The sequence below is a fragment of the Medicago sativa genome, chromosome 6 (assembly GCF_051527215.1).
Source record: "Medicago sativa cultivar Bolivia chromosome 6, Bolivia_mono, whole genome shotgun sequence".
NCBI lineage: Eukaryota > Viridiplantae > Streptophyta > Magnoliopsida > Fabales > Fabaceae > Medicago > Medicago sativa.
In genome coordinates, this window is record NC_140754.1 from 51,556,102 (window position 1) to 51,577,736 (window position 21,635).

Consider the following 21,635-nt stretch of genomic DNA (forward strand, 5'->3'; position numbering starts at 1 on the left):
ATTCTCTATGATATTCTATGAAAAGAACAATTAATTTATATGGAAACAATATTGACTTTATTTATTTATTTTTAATAGAAATAGCTTATAATATAAGCGTTTAGTTAAGCTGTTGATTCAACTTGGACCTTAAAGGGACTGAACCATTAAAGGAAGTCCATAAGCTGGCCTTAGTGAGAGCATTATAGAAGGTGAATGTATATAATTTGGGGAGATTTTAAAACTGAACCTAGAGAGAAGAAGGGTTAGCACTATCTTATATTCTATAAAGCTCAAGTTTCTACCAACACACATTCTTCCTCCAAATCCAAAAGGTAAGTATCCCATGTTTTGGTTGCATCCACCAGTTACATCGTCCATGAACCTCTCTGGTCGAAACTCATTCACATTTTCTCCCCACAACGATGAGTCGTGGTGCATCGCAACAACATCGATCCACATGTTAGTCCCATTGGGAATTGTTAAATTGTCAACTTGAATGTCTTCTCTAGCTTGCCTTTGAACATTTGGTGCTGTTGGGTAGAGCCTAAGGACTTCATTCATCACCCACTTCATCTGCGTATATGGACAACAAACACATATATAGTTAATGCCGGAAAACAACACGTTATTACCAAAACAAATAAAATATTTATGATTGAAATTATACACAAACAAATATGAAATCTGCAGTGTCTAATTTATCACTAATTAGTAACAAAATTATTCGTGCACTTATATATTTTTTAAAATTTTATGGCTAATTAATATTTTAGTGGCATATATCAATAATTTTGGGTGCATAGAAGCAATTATTACATTTAACAATATCATTATAAAAAAGTCCTCTTTTATTAAATTTGGATTAATTATTTTATAATCCCTCCGTCTTCAAATAATTGTTTCTTTAGCATTTTTCTGTCTCAAAATAATTGTCACTTTAGAATATCAATGTAATATATTTCTTTTTTCATTGTTATATCTTTATTTATTGAATTTCATACTCCCTCCGGTCTCAAATATAAGAATTTTTTTTTTACACATATTAAGAAAATGGATTGACCACATTTAAGTCATTATAAAAAGTACTACCTCCGTCCCTAATTATAGGACCCTTTTGAAAAAATAACGGGAATTAAGATAGTGGATATTTGTATTAAATATGTTTGTAATTACTATTGGTTTTACAATTTTATCCCTTAAGAGAGAGGGTTGGTTTATGTTTTCAACATGTTATTTATTGCTTATTGAAGAAAAAGATGTATAATAAATAGGGGCATGTATGTAAAGAAATAATTAATGTAGTTGGAAATAGCAAAGGGGTCTTATAAAAAGGGACAAAAAAAATTCTCAAAAGAGTCTTATAATTAGGGACGGAGGTAGTATTATTTTTCTAATTTTACCCTTGTCTTGGAGTAGTAAAGACATTAATGAAGTGGTTTTAATGAGGGTAAACTTGGAATAGTGACATTTAATAGATTCATTTTACTATACTTTTTTTTATATTTGAAATCATCAATTTTATTTTTTTGTTTCTTACATTTGAAACCGAAGAGAGTACTACTTAACTGTTTTACAAACTATAATTAATAAAGATATTTTAGTAAATGACATTAAATTTACCGTTGAAATCAATGCAAATGATTATTTCCTCAAAAATCATGCACAAACGAATACTATTATTTTGAGATCGGAGGGTGTATTTGTGTGGTCTCGTATTATTTTTATTAGTTACCGTATTCATTACGATTTTACTTTTGACATTGATAATGTAAAAGTAATCTATTGACTTGTAACCAAAAAGCAAAGTCAATCTATTGACCAATTGGTTCAAACTCAGTGTCAAAGTGTGAATTCATTTTAACATGCACAACACGACAACAGAACTCAGATATTGCTGCTTCACACAACAAATTCTAAATAATTTTTAATTCAATATTTGAATTTCTTTTCATGGCTGTATAGACAAATATGGTCCACCTAACCATCCCAGATATGAACATTGACTGACTAATTAATATGGTTCAACCTGCCACCAAATTTCATGTACTAAACTTACGTAGACAATATTAAAACAAAATCGAATTCCTTTTACTCTTTGACATGTCATTCCTCGTGGAATAATTCTGAAATTACAACTTTTTTTAATCACATCTACCGTTAATGGATTCAATTTATTTTTATTTTAAATAATTTTGTTTCACTCACTGTTCTGTGACTTATATTAAAATTTAATATTTTGCATTATCATAAATTCTAAATTAGATTGGTAGTATTTTTTGTTTCAGATTATCAGACTATCTTTATCTCGGAGTCGAACTCCAGATTAGAGCCCTTTTTTCGAGGAACCGGAGGGCTAATGTAAAAAAAAAAAAAAATTGGCTGTATTTGCTCTTGCACAAGGTGTATTCTTATTTAATTATTTATATTTTTATACGAGCGAGTGACACATTATTTTTTGGAAGTAGATTTAATTTTGTGTACTCGAAATAGATAGATAAAAAAAATGACTAGTTTTTTTTATGAAAAAAAATTTAAGTTTTAAACATTACCTTTTTCAACCCAGAAAGCACATTGATATCAACTTCTTTATCACCAACAACTTCTCTTATCTCATCTCTCAATTGATTTTGCCAATCTTCATGCATAGCTAAAAGCATTAAAGTCCAAGATATAGCCAATGCTGTTGTCTCATGGCCTGCAAAGAAAAATGTCTTGCACTCATCCACCAATTGTTTTGTACTCAATCTTTTCCCATACTTTCCATCAACTTGATTTTCATTCAACAACAAATCCAACAAGTCTTCTCTACCTTGGTTTTTTTGTCTTGATTCCTTTCGAGTTTCAATTACACAAAGCAAAAGCTTATCTATCTCTTTCCCAAGTTTCTTCGCCTCTATGGTTTTTTTCATATCAATGCACTTGATATATGGAACACCTACATATCTTGTTGTCTTGAAAAGTGCCATTTGTAGGGTACGTAACTTTTCACAAATTTTTCTTGCATGTCCATCTTTTATACCAAAGCTTATTCTTGCTATGATATCTCCTGCGGTTGCGATGATCTCTCTTTCAATATCAATTTCGGTTCCGGAGTTGATTCGGGTAATCCATCTATCCATCATTTGCTTTGTAGATTCTACCATCATGCTTGACGTTTCCTATTACATTGTTACACATACAATTTGTATATATCAGCAAAAAAATTAATTTAGTACGTAGCATTACTTTTGCTTCACAATTTGGTGACACTCATGATAAAGCTAATAATATATATTATAATACACGTGAATCATGCATTGTGTATTTTTTTTATTGAACCCATTGAACCCATTAGAGTGAATAGAAGATCTTAGAGATGCAAATTAAACTTTTTAAAATTCATAGTGATATGATGCCAAGTATTTTCTTATGCCCTCTACACCATATATAAAAGGGCAACCCGGTGCACTGAAGCTCCCGCATACGCAGGGTCCGGAAAAGGGTCCCACCATTTGGTGTATTGTACGCAGCCTTATCCTATTTTTACACAAGAGACTGTTTCCAGGACTTGAACCCGTGACCTTACAGTCACATGACAACAACTTTACCAGTTGCACCAAGGTTACCCCTCCACCCTCTACACCATATATGATGAAATATTTTCTCTAGAAAAGAGGGAAAGAGAGAGAGACCTTCAAGTTAAGAGGAGAAAATGTTGGGGCTATAACATGACGATGATGAACCCATTCATTGCCTTCAGCCATCACTAAACCCTTTCCAAACATAGGCTCTCTATCATTTCTAAACACATTCGGTTTTCCCCATCTCTTTGCTATAACTTCGTTGGACATTTTCTTCAAGAATTCTGGATTAGCAATGTATAGAAAAGGTTCTGTCCCTAGCCAATAGATAAAAACCTTCCCTGCAAAAAACAATTTAATAATTCATCTTTATATATTCATTTTGCTTAAAAAAAATTCGAAAGTAATGTTCAATTAACAATTTAACATACATAAAATAGAGTTTATACTTTATACAGACGTTTTTTTTTTCTTTTAAAGATTACCAAATTATGCATGCAGTTAAGATTTAAACAAATAAATAAGAGTTTGAGAAAAAAATAAATCATATATATCTAACTAATTACTTCCTTCAAAAAAAAAAAATCTAACTCATTACTTATAGATATTTTTTTTAAAAAATATTAATGTATGACATACTATTATACTCCTTTTTATTTAAACATGCATATGTGTATTCTACACATAAATAAAATCATATCTTAACTAAGTAATTCATATAGATTTTTTCTGAAAATATATTTTAGAACTAATTACCATGAGATATTTGCCACCGAGAAAAATAGGGGAACACAGTGGAGTGTATATCATGAGTGAACATTGAGGACCCAAATGAAGAATCAACACCATTCTTCTTTTTCATCTCTTTAATATTTCCAAATGGAAAATGTGGGGGTGGCCCTTGAAATCCACATCTTTGAAACTTACGATTTCTTTGAATTGGTGAAATCCACCAAGAAAACAATAGTTTCAAGAATAAAACGAGTGCTAATATTGCCAACAAAGCAAATATACCAAGTAACACCATTCTCTCTTTTTTTCAATCTTAATATTTTAGAACTTATTTAAGCTATTAAAAAGAGGATAGTAGCTTAATTTGTATGTGTTTGTTTTGGAAAAGAGAAATACAAAATGGTAATATTTATAGATGAAGATATTGAGTAGGAAAAGAATGGAGAATGTTTGACTTTTGACCATGAAAAATACCTCAATAAATATGTTTGAACATTAGCAAGGTTGCTACTTTAAACCTTTTTGGCCCACAATTGTGTTTCTCATGATTATGCCATTTTTGGACATATCTAATTTGGTCGGAACATTATTATTTGAGAAATTTCATTTTCTTAAATCACTATTTTGTTTCCAAGTTTGGCCTTAGCCGATTTTTAACACCTTTTACACCTGGGTCCAAAATAATTGAGCGAATTAATCATTTTAAATGTATTTATACAATTTGGAGGTGAATTTAAATAAATTTTAAAATATATCTAAATGAAAAATCATGTAGTAAATAATATATATTAGGTTTTTTTCTATATATATATATATATATATATATATATATATATATATATATATATATATTAGGTTTTATTTTGATAAGTAAAAATTTATTAGTGAGAACAGAATAGGTTTTTTAAAGCCATTATAGAAAATCTGAGAGATCCAATTTCCTTAAAAGAAGAAAAAAGATAGTAATTATCCACCGATCATCTCATTTACATTAGCCACCTTCCGTTAAACATATTTTTTTTCCAACCAAATGCACCATGTTGTAGCTAAACAAATTAACTTAGACTTTTTTTATTTTTTTTTTTTATTTTTTTTTTTGTATTTTTCCCTTTCACCAAAGAACTGTAAGTCCAAAATCCTCCAATTCTTCACTACCCTGTAGCGCAGGAAGCCAATTAAGTCAAGACAATATTGATTTCCAAATTATTATCGCCAAAACAATGTGTACAAGTACATAATTTTTCATAATCACAACATTCATCAAAATTCACCAATGCACGTAATCACATAGTCACATAATCAAACATGACACGTTTCACATATCTCATGTGCATGTAATGTTCTAGACTCGACTCTACATGCATGTGGTACCATTTGGATATCGGAGGTAATTTTAACGATTGATCCCTCTGCATATTCTCTACATATTCTCCACATATCTCTACATATATGACTTATGAATGCATGGATGCCAAGTATTAGCTCGATAATGCACAACATCGATTTACTCTACATATTCTCCACCTATTCACCACATTGCATTATTAAACAATACATCCACACATCAAACATTTATCAAAAAATTAATTATCTCTAGATAGTCTTCATCAAGTATTCATCTCCATATGTTCATCATCAACAATCGTCAAACAATTGTCGCCATAAGGAATAACATCATCTCCTAAGGCTAAATTCATAGAATAAATGAAAAATCGTCCACACCATGATAACCAACATATTCTAAAGCCATCAATCATTTATTCATTCTTATTTCATCATATTATCATGATTACAAAGTCATTTTCAAGTTATTCGATCATAAATCCTCATTTTAACAAAGTTCGTCTAATTTCACAAAATTGCCTATTTCCAATTTTTCTCAACAAAAGTAGGATACTAAACTCTTACATATCATAAATACACTACTACAGAAATCAGTTTTCACATCAGTTGGAAACTACTTTTCACATCAGGTGGCAACCGATGTAAACTGATATGATGTGGAATGTGCACGTCATTTCACATCAGGTACGGACTGATGTAATAGCAATATTTCCACATCAGGCTTTTTTCCCACTGATGTGATACGTTCTTTTTAAAATTTAAGATCAGGGTTTTCACATCAGTTTTATGAGAGACACTGAAGTAAAATAATTATATTTATCATCAGTCTTCTATCCCACCGATGTGAAATCTACACTTTTTTTTAAAAAAAATTATGCTTTATTAATACTGCTTATAAAATCAGCTTGAGACCACGTTCTTTTCTTTTATTTATATTAGAAATATGAAAAAATATATATGATATTTTAATGCCAAAAAGGAAGCTAAAAAGCTAACAGATACAAAATTTTATTTATAACCCTCACAAGTATACTTTCAAACTTATGCAAATTACATCATAAATCTGTAAGTCACGTGAGAAGCAAGGCCAAGATCTGTATGAAAAAAATACCAGAAATGCAAAACATAAGACAATGATAATTTATGAGCTTGCAAAAGATCACATTCAGATGGAGAAGTCGCACAATTACAAAGACATGCAATTATCACTTCAAAATTGAAAAACTCCTATAAGCTAGAAGATCATCCCAACCAGGCCATAGTCTGCCACTTCAAAATCATCACTCAATAACAGAGAGGATGGAGATGAATATTAGATTTGTCTTGGCTTGTTCAAATATATAAAATGAGAAACTCACAGTTGGATGATAATAAGCATATATCATTCCAATTATCCATATGTATCGATCAAGCCCTGAGCGAAAATGCCATTCATGCAAGCGGGTAAAATGTGATTTAGATGGATCAGGATCAGTATAACCTGCAAGTTCAAAAAAATATTCCTGTAAGCATGATCTGCTGTGCTTTCATGTGTGCACCTAGAAAAAGACGGAAGATGTTACAGTCGGTACAGACCAAATATGAATTGCAATGCAATAGTTCTGGGAATTGGTATACCTGAGCAAATCTTGCCATGCTAAAATCTTTACGTATATATAATATGCTAAAATCTTTACCTGAGCAAATCTAGAAATGCAATATATGATATGTCAATGAAATTCAGCTGATTTTTTAAAATAAACAAAATCAAATTCCAGCAACTTTGAAAACTAATTGTCATTTTTAAATGCTAAACAATCAAATTCTCATGTTATATTGATTTTTTCAAAAACTAAAAAGCCATATATAACCAAAAAAAGTTGATTCGTACCATTTTGCCAAAGAGAAAACATACCGGGTTGGAGTTGAGGTCAAGGACTGAAATAACATTAACAGATTTGGATGAAACTCCTTCACCCATAACAGATTTTTAGCATTTTGGGCCAAGATATTGACAGAACCGGTCTTCTCTCATACGCGCACGGCAACGATCTTCTGATGCTAGTGGATTGAAGTGGAGGCGAAGAAGGTGGAAAGAATGGCAGGCCGGTTTAAAAATGTACTATCAGCATATGACACAATTCCATGCCCTCGTCGATACTCTCTTTCACTGCAATCTAAAACACCATAAATGCGCTTATTTATTTCCTTCAGAGTGACATCTCCACGGTCACCACAGGGTTTAATGAAGGCAAATGGATAGGCCACAGAAGAAGATAACCATGTTGGTGTTTTCATAATAGATTTTCGACCTACACATGTAAATGCGAGTCAGAGATTTCATGCCATTAACTGCTATCTACTAAAACTTATGGCATAAGGAACTTTAGCATTTTATTACATTAATTGATTGATTAAAGACCCCAGCTTTAGGAACAAAAGCACCAGTTTAGTAAAGTATGAAAACAATAGAATTCAGTTTTATGATCATGTCATGTCTACGAAAGATCTTTCAATCATGAGAAATTATGTAGACATCTCGTTCTAAAACAAGAAAAAAAGACAATATAACTAAGCCTTTTCTCACTAAAGAATATCTAGTCTCCTGTCAAGTATTATTAAAGTCAAAGAAAGACCATATACTATAAATCTCTTTTACAAGTTTGACCTATACATATCTGTCTCCCTCTAGAGCAAACTTTTAGACTACTTTCCATCGAGTCAAACCTCCTTATCCATGCCTCCACGAAGACAAATATTACTTGTTTTAATTCTAGTTAAGTGGTATTGGAAGTATGCGTTTGGAGGCTTGTCTCCACTTTATTCAATATCAAGTGAAAAATAAACAACAAAAGGATAAAAAAGGTCAAACCTTTGAAGACAATTTATCTGGGAGTTGAAGAGATTTGAAGCTGAGCCACATTCTGTTCAAATGGTGGTGTTAAATTGCAGATCTCTGCAGTAGCAAATGATGTTTTCAATTAAGTTCAACGTACAGCGGTAAAAATTATGAAGAAAAAAAAGGAAATAAACATTAGAAGACAACAGTGGACAGAAGACAATGTCTCATACCAGTAGTATCAACATGAACATCATCTACGCCAGAAAAGTTCCTGAAAGACCATAATTATAAGATTATTTTATATAAATATATATATGCCACAATTATATTTGCAGTGGTTTTTAGAATCGTACGGATTATCGGGATATAATTGCATTTCAGTATCCTTAAAGAAATCTGCGAACCACTTTTCAGCCGACTCAAGGTCCTCGTAGTTGGAAGACGAAGCATTTTCTAATGCATATTCCATTGGGGAAAGAATAGAAATAAGCATCCAAATAATTTATCAAAAGTCACTAAAAAAATCAAAGCTAAATCTTGCATGAGGAAAACCTGAATCCTCAGATAGCTATTGCGAAACTTCCGGGAAAATATCCTCGTTGGAGTAGTCCGTCGCCTATATGCATAATGAAACAGTCATACATTCACACAAAAGCACAGTTCTAGTACAATTTTTAACTCTAAACATTTTACAATAAAATCAGTATAGTACTACTACACACATTTGACACACAAATGTTAAAAGGAACTTGTATTATCATTATAAGTGGTAGTGAAGCTATCTACAAATCATGAAAATTTGAAGGAATCATAAAAGAGTAACCACTATGGATCAACTTAAAACAGAAGGATACTTCACATTATATGTAGGACTTTAGGTATCATGTAAAATAAAAAATAGATCACAAATAATTACTACGAAGGATGGGATAAAGACCATCACAGATTTGAAAATAACACCTCGTTATCATTACAAATGTTTAAGTGAAACAGGACTCTATGTTAAGCCTGTTCTAAATTACAGTTATTGAAAATTTGCAGTGAAGAGCTTTGAAAAAGTGGTATTTCACAGATGAACCAATACAATACAAGACATTAACACAAACCACTAAAGCTGAACCAATCATTTCATTTAAGAAAATTATTAAATCTAATATAAAAAATAGAAATCTAACAGGAAAAACTAAAAGATAGACAAAATATGGTTACTCAACATCACATGATTTATTCTTTCCATATACATGAACATAATGATAAAATCAATGTAGAACTTATTAACGAAAAATATACACTTTGCATGAGAAATGACTTCACTAGACCATGCCGTATCAGGAGATATATAAGATTGTCTACAACAGACCCTATGATGGGTCTGATTGTTCTATAGACCCCACCGTATTGGGAGATTTATCCCACTAGGTATGTTTATGCTATCTATACTTTATGATATGGGTGTGAAAAGTAACTATATATGAAAGCTACTAACACTGACATTTAATTGCAGATATGCTGAAGACATCTGTTCATCCGAAAGGGAATGATTCCTATTCTGATTGTTGAACTGTAGCATCCTCCGTCTCTTGGCTTGCGAAGAAGTCTCCGAGCATTCTTCCTGATCCTTCTGTATATCATTTGATTCTGAAATGCATTTCTTTAAATTAAAAGGATGACATTGTATCCACAAATAATAAACATATATTCAGATGGTACATGTCAATAATTACATAAGGTCAAGAAAATTGCCTTTCAGAGAGAACTTACCACTGCCATTGACATTGTATAGAAAATCCATGCAAGCCTTCACAGGGGTTGTTTCATCATCGAGCTCGATAGGAAGGTCTTCAATTCCAGGAACTTCGTTCCACAACTCTTGTGAAATGTCTGATCAAACAACTAGGTTTTCTTAAACATCATTTATTTACACTAAACTTACAATCATAATTAGAACTTACCAAAATTTGAGGTCTTCTGGAGACAATAACCTTCCTCCCTATGCCAATTCCAAGGAGCCCTAACAATGACACATTCAGAAATTTACGTTATGTCGAAAATACTCAAATTATATGGGGAGTGACTCAGGTGAGAATACCAACTAGTGATGAGAAACGAGAAAACTTAATTTTAACCGTCAAATTAAAATTAATCACTTAGATTACATTTTTATTTGAAAAAAGACATGTAAATTCAAACTCTTCATCCCCCTCTGTGGTGTATTCTTCTTTTCCATGACCGTGGAGATGTCTGTGCTTCATAGATTATAAGTAGCTCCCGACTTTGTAAAAGCATATCAGTGATCATTCCTAACCACAAATCACCATAATAACACAATAAATATACACAAACCACAAACATGCATGAAATACAAAGAACCCTAATAAATGTAAAAATGAATTTCAAAATTGAAAAACCACAGTCAAAGAAAAAACGAACCAAAACCACAGTAAATCGCTCTCAAATTCACGCTTCAAAATCCAAAACTACTCGAACTTCCCCAAATCCCTAATCCGCATGAAAAAACTAAAATGCGGAATTCGATTAAACAAAACCTAACACAAATTTCTCACTCCACAATACAATCAACAACTACGCGATAGAAGATCATAGGTATGAAAAATACCGAAAAAAATTAAAAAAAAAATCGAAAAATTGAGAGAAAAAAAAAGGAAGAAGAATAAGAAGAAGAAGTACGAACCTTAGGTTTGAGAGAAAGGAGCGTTGATGAAGGATGATGAAGGTTGATGGATCGTTGTTGAAACGAGAAAATCAGAGCGCTAGATCTAGTGAGGAAGAAATGTGAACCAGATCTACGGTGATGGCGATTCAACGGTGATCTACGGCTAGATCTAGTGAAGATCAAATGTGAACCCGATATTCAATCTCTAACCCTAGATTGATCTGAAGAAGGGTAAAATTTGAGTAGAAGTGGATATGAATGGAAGGGTTCTAGATTTGTTTTGGAAGAAAGGGTTTGATGCAGGGAAGGAAAGTTACATTTTACGATTGAGGAAAGGGATAAGGCAAAGTGAAAAGGTGTTTTTGCCTCAGGCAGTTTTCACCACTGATGTGGAAAAAATTAGCCAAAGTTTTCACCTAAATTGCGAATATGCCACCGCGTTTTTCTCCCATCATTTCAACTATCCACTGATGTAAATATTATGTGCTATTATGAATTCCCCTCATTTACTTATGTGAACTGATGTAAAAGACCACAGTATGTATCTTTCCCTTCAGGTATTTTTTGTGCTGATGTGAAAAAGGAAACCCCCTTGATGTTAAATGTATATTTTGTAGTAGTGATACATTCCTACATATCATCTAACACCTTAGTAATTCAATCGTAGCATATTTGTTTCACAAAGTTCATTCATTTCTCAAAATTTTCAAATTTCGTCTCTTTTTCTGCATTTTTCAAAACCAATTATTTTTCAAAGCAAAACTATGTTAAACCACTCCTATAAGTTCAATTACAATAAAAGTTCATTAAAATACAAAAAAAAAATGGAGTTTCCAGGCAAGGGTTGGCATGGTCGCGCCAAGGGTTGGCACGGTCGTGCCACCTTTAACAGTGAGTCACGCATGACCCGTACCAAGAGGGCGCTTGGTCGTGCCAGTGATGCAGGTGGCGGAAACGCGTTTTCGAGCTTAAAATCCCGTTTTTAAATCAGTTTTCGACCCGAATCGCACCAAACACACCCCAAACACTTAGACCATTTATACTCACTAAAAAAACAACTTAATTCAACTCACCCCAAAATGACTTATTTCACAAAAGTCCTGAAAACAACTTTTTACTCAAAAACCCGATTTTCACCCAAACGATTACTCACTCAAACTTAACAATTCAAAGCAGAAATTTCAATCAATCTAACTCAACATAACAACTTCATTAATCCATTCAACTTCATCAAAATCAAACTTCTCCTATTTTGACCCATTTTCACAAAAATCACCAAAACACAACAACTTAATCAAGCCTCACGTTTATCATCATCAAATTCGTGAATTCTCAACACCAACATATACCCAACAACATTCATAGCACATGAATCATGAATTCATCATTAATCAACAACAACATCATCATTTTCACCAATTTAAGCTAAATTTTTAAAGTAATCACTTCAACACAGATTAACAATGAAATTCAAGCATCAACAAGTTTTCAACAATTTTCATATACCCAAGTTTACCACATATTTCCAAGCACGAAAATTACACATATAATCATCATTTTTTACAAATCACTCAAAACAATTATGACCCATAAGCTAGAAACAAGATTATAGATTATTAGGTAGAACAAACCCATCCCCCTTACCTTGTTTCCTCTTAAACTTAGCTAACCTACCAAAAAATTTACTCCCTTTGTGAATCCTACCTCTCCTCTTCTCTTTCCTTCCTCGTCATCTATCTTCTATCTTAATTTCTCTCTCAATTCTCTCTATGTTTCTCTAGCCACCCCTTTTTGTGAAATGTGAGAAATGAATACCTAAACCCTAATTCTCCTCAGAAGCTACCCTTATATACTCCAACTAATGGGCTAAGTAACCTTTACTCATAATGGGCCTAGTGACTCTTACCTCTCAATTAAAAAGTTAATACTCATTTAACTCTTTAAACTATCTCATATTTACCATCTCAAAATAATTAGCTCAAGTTACTACTAACTTAGTAAAAATAACTATTCACACTAAAGCACTAAAACATTCTACATTCCAAAATTACTAATTTACCCTCACTCCTCAAGTAACCAAAATACCATTAGTCCTGAAAATGACTAAAATACCTTTCTCGCCTAAAAATCCAGTAATCCCAAGACAAACACACAAACAAGCAATTAAACATATAATAAATAAATAAAATAATCCTAACGAAAAACAGACTGTTACAACTCCCCTCCACTTACAGAATTTTCGCCTTCGAAACTTACCTAAAGAAAACAACTCCGGAAACGATTCCCTTATACGACTCTCCGATTCCCAAGTAGCGCTCTCGCCGGCTGGTCCAAACCGAATCACTTTCACCAATATGATCTTTTTTCCTCTTAAGCGCTTAACTTCCCAATCTTCAATCCTCACCGGCCAAGTCTCAACGGTCAAATTATCTCTTACTTCCAAATCATCCACTTGAATCACATACGATGAGTCATACACATACTTCCTCAACAGAGACACATGAAACACATCATGAAGATTCAACAATGACGGTGGTAACACAAACCGATACGCTACAGCTCCAACCTTCCCAATGATCTCAAACAAACCAACAAAACGCAGTGTCAACTTCCTACACTTCAAAGCAAGCCCGACACCGGTCACAGGATTCACTGTTAAAAACACATGATCTCCAACTTCAAAATTCAATATCCTTCCTCCTCTTATCATGATAATTTTCTACCTACTCTGAGACGCTTTTATCTTTTCCTGAATCATCTTAACCTTTTCCGTAGTATCCTGCACAACTTCCGGTCCTAATAAAGCACTTTCTCCCGACTCATACCAACACAACGGAGTCCTACACCTCATTCCATACAAATCTTCAAACGGCGCCATACCAATACTCGAGTGAAAATTGTTGTTGTAAGTAAACTCAATCAACGGTAAACACTCAGCCTAACTTACTGCTTGAAACAAAACACAAGCCCTCAACAAATCTTCCAAAGATTGAATAGTCCTTTCCGTCTGACCATCAGTCTGAGGATGATAAGCAGAACTCAACCTCAACTTAGTTCCTAAAGCTGCTTGCAGACTCTCCAAAAACTTCAATGTAAACCTCAGATCTCTATCTGACACAATGCTAGATGGAATACCATGCAATCTGACAACATGCTCAATGTAGATCTCCGCCAACCTCACCACAGTCATATCGGTCTTAATTGGAATAAAATGTGCCAACTTCGTCAACCAATCAACAATCACCCAAATAGAATCACTTCCCTTCGCAGTCTTAGGCAAAGCTCCAACAAAATCCATAGAAATACTATCCCACTTCTAGTCTGGAACAAACAAAGGTTGCATCATACATGATTGTTTCTGATGTTCAATCTTAGACTTCTGACAAATCAAACAATCATACGCAAACTCCGGATATCCTTCTTCATTCCTGGCCACTAAAACAACTTTTTCAAATTCCGATACATCTTCGTCGCTCCAAGATGAATACTCAGACTACGCCTTTTACCTTCTTCCAAAATCCGCTTCTTAAGCTCAGGTACATCCGGTACATAGACTCGATCACGAAACATCAACACACCGTTCTCATCCAATCTGAAGTCCCCTCTTTTACCTTGGTTAACCAACACCAAATGATCCACAAGTTCCAAATCCTCTTTCTGACCTTCCTTGATATCCTCCAAAATGTTACTCGTCAACTTCAACATCCCAAACTTCACACCTCTTGGAGACAACTCACTTACCAAACTCAAATCCTGAAACTGCTCAATCAATTCCAATTCTTTCACCATCAATGCAGACATATGCAACAACTTCCTACTCAAAGCATCTGCCACCACATTCCTGGATGATAGCTTAACTGAAAATCATAATCCTTAAGAAATTCCAACCACCTTCTCTGCCTCATTTTCAACTCCTTCTGGTCCAATAGATACTTTACTTGTCTCTATCAAAAGGCAGTTATTTTCATACAAAATACAATTTTCTTTATCTTGTTCATAAAACAACCTATAAATATGATGAACATTCGTGTATTTTCTGAAAAATGATTGCACAACATGTCCTAAAATTTCTGGTTTGATTTTACTTGTAATAATCAAAACTAGTCATTGTTTAACAAAAACACAGGTAAACAATATGTTTGAAGAACCAACCACCGGTTTCCCAACCTCTCTTGTGGTATGCATAAGTACTTTTCCCAACCTTAATATTTTACTTACAAAATATGAGTACTTTATTAGAGACTTTGACGTGTAAATAAAATTGTATGCTGGTGGATTCAAATTATTGTTCGTAACATAATTTCTAACTTTGTGATGTGTTTTAATAAAAAAAAATGAACTTTGTCTTGTCTTAAATTACAACTAAACTAAGTGTTCTGGACCGACCAAAAGAACCTTTGGCCCATTTACTTAGGCCCAATACAATACAAAGCCCAAGCACCACGTTTGGCAACATTACTTGCGACACACCCCTTCCCCGCGAAGGGGGTGCACGAGCGAGCGAGACCGGTTCAAGCAAGCCACAACGTCTCTCTGCACATTCCCGCAATAAACTCTCTGGCGGTTACACATCCCACGATTTCGTAACCACAAGAGCCAGGTGTGCCACTGCAGGTACACTGCAGCCCTCCACCTCTATAAATAGGGGACTCACTGCAGTCCCCAAGGTAGAATTTATCTCTTCCTCTAAACCCTCACTCTCTGATCTCTACTGACTTGAGCGTTGGAGTGCCTGCAGGTACACACCCCCCATTCGCTCTAAGAAGCATTCTGACGTATTCCACCACCGTTTAAACCACCGCATTCAAAGCAACGGCAGTCACCTTCTGATCAGGTATGATCAGTGGCGCCGTCTGTGGGAACTATAAGCTCTCCCTATTTTTATACTCCTAAAAACCAAAGCTTTCCAAAAAAAAATTACCATGGCTGCGAACGGTGCCAGCTCCTAGATACGAATTGAGATACGCATCCCTCAACGGGATGGTATGACATCCTCACCTTCACCTGTGGGCACACCCACAAGGGAACCAGTACAATTAGTTCCTCTCCAAGAAAGCCCTCTGCAGGGTCCTCTACGACCTACAGAGGCACCTGAAGATACCACGCCAACTGGTGCCCTCGTCAGCAATCTGCTCCGGACGGTTCAACGACAAACGTCTTTAATCAAGGAACAGAACCGACGCCTGATGGATCTAGAGCAAGCGCGCCCACTTGTCCGAACCAAACAGACTCCTTACCCAGTACGTAGCAGAAGAGGAAGGAGCCCTCGCCAGTCCCGTTCCAGATCCCCGCGGCACTTAGTAAGCGTCAGATCCCCGAGTTACAATAGGAGATCGACGAGAAGGAGGTCACCCAAGCGAACTCCTCCAAGGCGGTCTCCTCCTAGATGATCTCCCCTGAGGATATCCCCTCCACGACGATCCCTTCTAAGGAGATCTCCACCAAGACGTAACAGGCGCTCTTGGTCACCCTCTAGCTCTGAGGACCCTCGCGATGCCCGGAATGACCGTAACGCTTACGGTTCATTCACACGGCGCATCCGAGAAGCTCCTATCCCCCGCGGGCTAGAGAAGCCTCCCTAGAAGGACTTATACGACGGGACAACTGACCCAGACGAGCACATCGAGAACATTGCAGCAGTTCTCACCTACAGATCGGTGCAAGGAGCCGTAACCAGGTTCAAGAACTTAAGGAGAAACTCCATCGATTCATGGAGTGACCTCTGCTACGAGTTCACGACCCACTTCACCATGTTAAGGACGCAACCAAAAACCGTGGCATCCCTTGAAGCCATCGTCCAAGGAAAGAGCGAACCTCTCTGAGACTACATCGAGAGGTTCAACAAAGAAGTTGTTCAAGTAAGAGGGGCCGATGAAACAATGAAATGGTACCTCATCGCCAAAGGTCTGCGCGAAGGCACAGACGTGAAGAAAGTTGTCAGCTTGGATCGTCAGCGGACTCTCAACGAGTTCCTAGCGATCGCAAAGATCTACATAGCTTACGAAGAAGAGCTGCATGCGGACAACCTCAACAAATCCAGGAAGGAGGAACCTGCTGCTGAATCCTCCAAAAAGCCCTTCCATGAGAGAAAGAAGGAAGGGAAAGCAACTCATGAAGGCAAACGACCCAACGGTAACTTCACCGACTACACTCCTTTGGCCATGTAAAGGGAGAAAATCCTCACCGAGATCGTTGTAGCCGATCTAAAAGATGCTGGCGTCAAGCCACTAAAGGCTCTGTCTCAGGAGAGGAAGGGAGTCGACAAAACAAAGTATTATCGATTCCACAAGTGCCATGGACACACCACTGATGACTATATCCATCTGAAGGATGCTATTGAACTCCTCATTCAACGAGGACGACTCAAGCAGTTTATCAAGAGCCCGAAGGCGGAAAGGAAAACGTCGAAATCATCGGTGATGGCACTGAGCCAGGCAAAACAATTACCATGTCCGTGGAACATCTAGGTGATTTCCCTGACAACGTGGAAGTCAACCCCTACTCATGCACCTGGGAGCAGTTTCCCTTTGCCAACGTCATCATGGGAGGAACGCTGGACATCTCCATGGGAAGCATAAAGAGAAATTTTGAAGAGCTCATGAGCGTCAACTTGCTGGTCCCCTCCAATCACGGAGGAAGACCACCTTTGGCGTTCTACGACTCAGAACTACCTGGTGGAGCTTCAAATTCTGCCATTCCTTTGCTCGTGCGACATCATGTACACCAACCTATTCAAAACTCCTCAACTGACGGAGAAAAACCTTTCTCCTTATGTTGGAAATGAACTCTACGGCTTCAACGGCTCGTCTACTCAGCCATGGGGATACGTAGAACTACTGGTCACCTTTGACGAAAAGCAGGCCAAGAAGACAATAAAGATCCCATTCCTGGTGATCGGCTGCCCTTCTCTCTACAATTTCATCATAGGGAGAACCAGGCTCGCCCAACTGGGTGCTGCATGTTCAACCGCTCATCTGAAATTGAAATACCATGCAAAAGAGGGCGTCATCGCCTGCCTCAACGGGGACATCGAAGCAGTAAGAAGATGTTTCCTCTAGCCTAATAAATCCCAGAACTCGGTTTCCCAATCCAGCAAACCTGCTGAAGATAAAGGGAAAGCTGTTGCGAGCACTCTGGATGCCAACTTGGTCGAATTTGATCCCAGGTTCACCAAGGAAGACCTTAAGGAACAAAAGAGAGAAAAGAAGGACCCGCTCAACGCGAAACTTCTTAGACCCATTCCTGACGGTGAATTCGAGCTGGTCCCTTTCGGGAACGACCCCTCGAAAAACTTCAAGATCAGCAAGGATCTTCCTGAACTTGTTAAAGCACAACTGATCGCCTGCCTCAGGGAGAACACCAACCTATTCGCATGGAGTATGACCGACATGCCCGAAATCGACCCTAGCATCGCTTGTCACCAGCTGACAGTAGATCTCGGTGTAAGCACTGTAGCTCAGTGACGTAGAAAGCAGTCTCCTGAAAAATCAGAGGCTGCAGAAAAGGCTATAAAAGACCTCATAGAGGCAAATTTTATTTCTGAGGCCAAATACACTACCTGGCTCTCCAATGTTGTACTTATCAAGAATTCTAATGGAAAATGGCGTATGTGTGTTAACTATACCGATCTTAATAGGGCCTGCTCTAAAGACGCATATCCTCTTCCTAACATCGACAAACTCGTAGATAATTCCTCCAGCTATAAACTTTTATCCTTCATGGACGCCTATTCTGGGTACAACCAGATACCCATGGTCGAAGAATATAAGATGAAAACAACCTTCATGACCGAATCAGGGAACTATTACTACAACGTAATGCCCTTCGGTCTACGAAACGCGGGGGCTACTTATCAACGTATGATGAACAAAGTCTATGACAAGGCACTTTTGGACGACATCCTTGAGGTCTGCATGGACGACATGATTGTAAAATCCCAACAAGAGGTTGATCATGCCGCTCATCTTAAGAGAGTGTTCGAACAAACTCGGAAATACAACATAAGGCTCAACCTTGAAAAATGCACCTTTGGGGTTCAAGCGCGCAAATTCCTTGGTTTCTACTTAACAGAAAGAGGAATTGAAGCGAACCCAGATAAATGTCGAGCATTTATTGAGCTTCCCACACCCCACTCCAAGAAGTGCATCCAAACACTCAACGGTATGCTGACTGCCCTCTCAAAATTCGTGGCTAAGTCCGCTCAACACGCTCTCCCTTTCTTTAAACTCCTGCGAAAGGAAACAAAGTTCGAGTGGATGCACGAGTGCGAAAACGCCTTAAAACATCTCAAAGAAACCCTCTCTGAACCACCAGTGCTCTCACGACCCGACCAAGGTGACGTATAGTACCTATACCTTTCTGTTTCTTCTGACGCGGTAAGCACCGTCCTCATCAGAGAAGCAACAGAGGGACAGAAACCAGTCTACTTCACCAGCAAAGCGTTGCTAGGGCCGAAGACGAGGTACCAAAGGATCGAAAAGGTGGCTCTCGCCCTCCTCACAGCAGCTCGAAGATTGAGGCAGTACTTTTTAGCTCATACGGTAATAGTCCGAACAGACCAACCCATCAGACAAATTTTGGGTCGCAACGACGTGGCCGGTTGGATGATGAAGTGGTCACTTGAGCTATCAGAGTTTGACAAACACTATGAATCCAGAAAGGCACTGAAGGCGCAGGTGTTCGTAGATTTCCTTGTCGAAATGACATTCCCGATCGAGGATAACACAAAAGAATGGATCGTCTTCGTAGACGGATCGTCCAACTCCAAAGGAAGCAGAGCAGGGATAATCATAGAAAACAACAAAGGTATCGTTGTCGAAATCTCTCTTGGTTTATCTTTTCCCGTTACCAATAACACTGTAGAGTACGAAGCCTTCTTAGCTGGTCTACGAACCGCCCAAGACCTCGGAGCCAAAAAGTTAAAAATCTTTACCGATTCTCAGCTGGTAGCTTCCCAAGTCATAGGCGAATTCCAGGTCAAAGAGGAGCACCTCAAACAGTGCGTCTAGCTGGTACTAGAGAAAATGAAAGAATTTGAAACTGTCGAGGTAACTCATGTTCCCCATGAACAAAATACCAGGGAAGATATTCTTTCGAAGCTCACTAGCATACGGACTGCCAGCAGAAACAAAACCGTCATACAAGAAGTTCTCAATGAAGCAAGCATCCACAGACAAGACGCTCAACTCCTCGAAGTCAACTCAATTATTGGGATGGAGGATTGGAGAGGACCCATTTCTCGTTACATAGAGAATGGGGAACTTCCTTCCGATCCGCATGAAAGGTCAAAGCTGAAACGAAGGGCTTGCTCATTGACTTTAGTGGAGGGAACCTTATACAAAAGGGGTTTCATCACACCACTTATCAAGTGTTTGGGACCTAATGAGACCCAAGAGGTCCTCACCGATGTCCACGACGGCATCTGCGGACAACACCTTGGTGCTAAAGCTCTCGCCAAAAAGGTCTTATGGGTAAGATATTATTGGCCTACCATGCTGAAAGATGCCCAAGATTACGTAAACCTTTGTGACAAATGTCAGCGACACCGGGACATGCATCTCGCACCCCCCGCTGAGCTAACGTCATTGGTTTCCCCTTGGCCCTTTGCATGGTGGGGCATTGACCTTCTTGGACCATTCCCTAAAGCCACTGGACAACTCAAATACCTCGTAGTGGCCATCGACTACTCAACAAAATGGATTGAGGCTGAACCATTAGCAAAGATCAAAGCCAAAAATGTACTTCGTTTCTTCAAAAGGAACATCCTAGCAAGATTCGGAGTACCGGCCCTGGTGATATCCGACAATAGAACTCAGTTTACAGACCAAAGGTTCCAAGACTATTTAAGGCAGATTGAAATCAAACAAAGTTTTACCTGCGTCATGCACCCTCAAACTAACGGCCTCGCCGAGGCAGCAAACAGGGTCATTCTACGAGGAATACGAAGGAGACTGGACACAGCCAAAACTAAGTGGGCTGAAGAGTTGCATACGGTCCTTTGGGCCTATAGAACTACTCCCCACTCCACAACTGGCGAGTCACCTTTTTGACTCACGTATGGGACAGAGGCCGTCATACCCATTGAGCTAACTGAACTCACATGGCAGACTGACGCCAACACTGACTTCCCAGCCAACACGACAAATCTACGTGAATAGCTCGAATTTATCGATGAAGCCAGAGACGAAGCAACCTTGCGAGAAACAACGCTAAAACAAAAAATAGCTGCTCGTCATAGTAAAAAGGTCGTTAAGAGAGAATTCGAAGTAGGCGACCTCGTCCTCCGGCGAAACCAGAAGGACTCTGAAGAAGGGAAGCTCGCCGTCAACTGGGAGGGACCCTACAAAGTACGAATGAAAACCGGAACAGGGGCTTACGGGCTGGAAGATCTCCACAAAGGCACAATTCCAAGAACCTGGAACACCGAAAAAACTCAAAAAGTATTACACTTAGATGGCAAATAATCCCAAACTACTCTAATGTACATACTCTGAATCGAAAAAATTAAAGGATAAGAGGGATA

The 21,635-nt window shown here is 37.3% G+C and overlaps 1 protein-coding gene and 1 pseudogene across 1 annotated transcript; both read right to left on the reverse strand.

Moving 5' to 3' along the window:
- Positions 1–4,633, reverse strand: LOC146915542 (cytokinin hydroxylase-like). Its single transcript, XM_085716487.1, has 4 exons — positions 4,299–4,633; positions 3,654–3,883; positions 2,532–3,140; positions 1–555 (listed from the first exon to the last, which is right to left on the reverse strand). The coding sequence occupies exons 1-4, from the start codon at positions 4,567–4,569 to the stop codon at positions 130–132; spliced, it is 1,536 nt and encodes a 511-aa protein (XP_085572613.1). The 5' UTR covers positions 4,570–4,633; the 3' UTR covers positions 1–129.
- A 752-nt stretch (positions 4,634–5,385) lies between these two features.
- Positions 5,386–14,411, reverse strand: LOC146915543 (protein XRI1-like; annotated as a pseudogene).
- Positions 14,412–21,635: the final 7,224 nt, after the last annotated feature.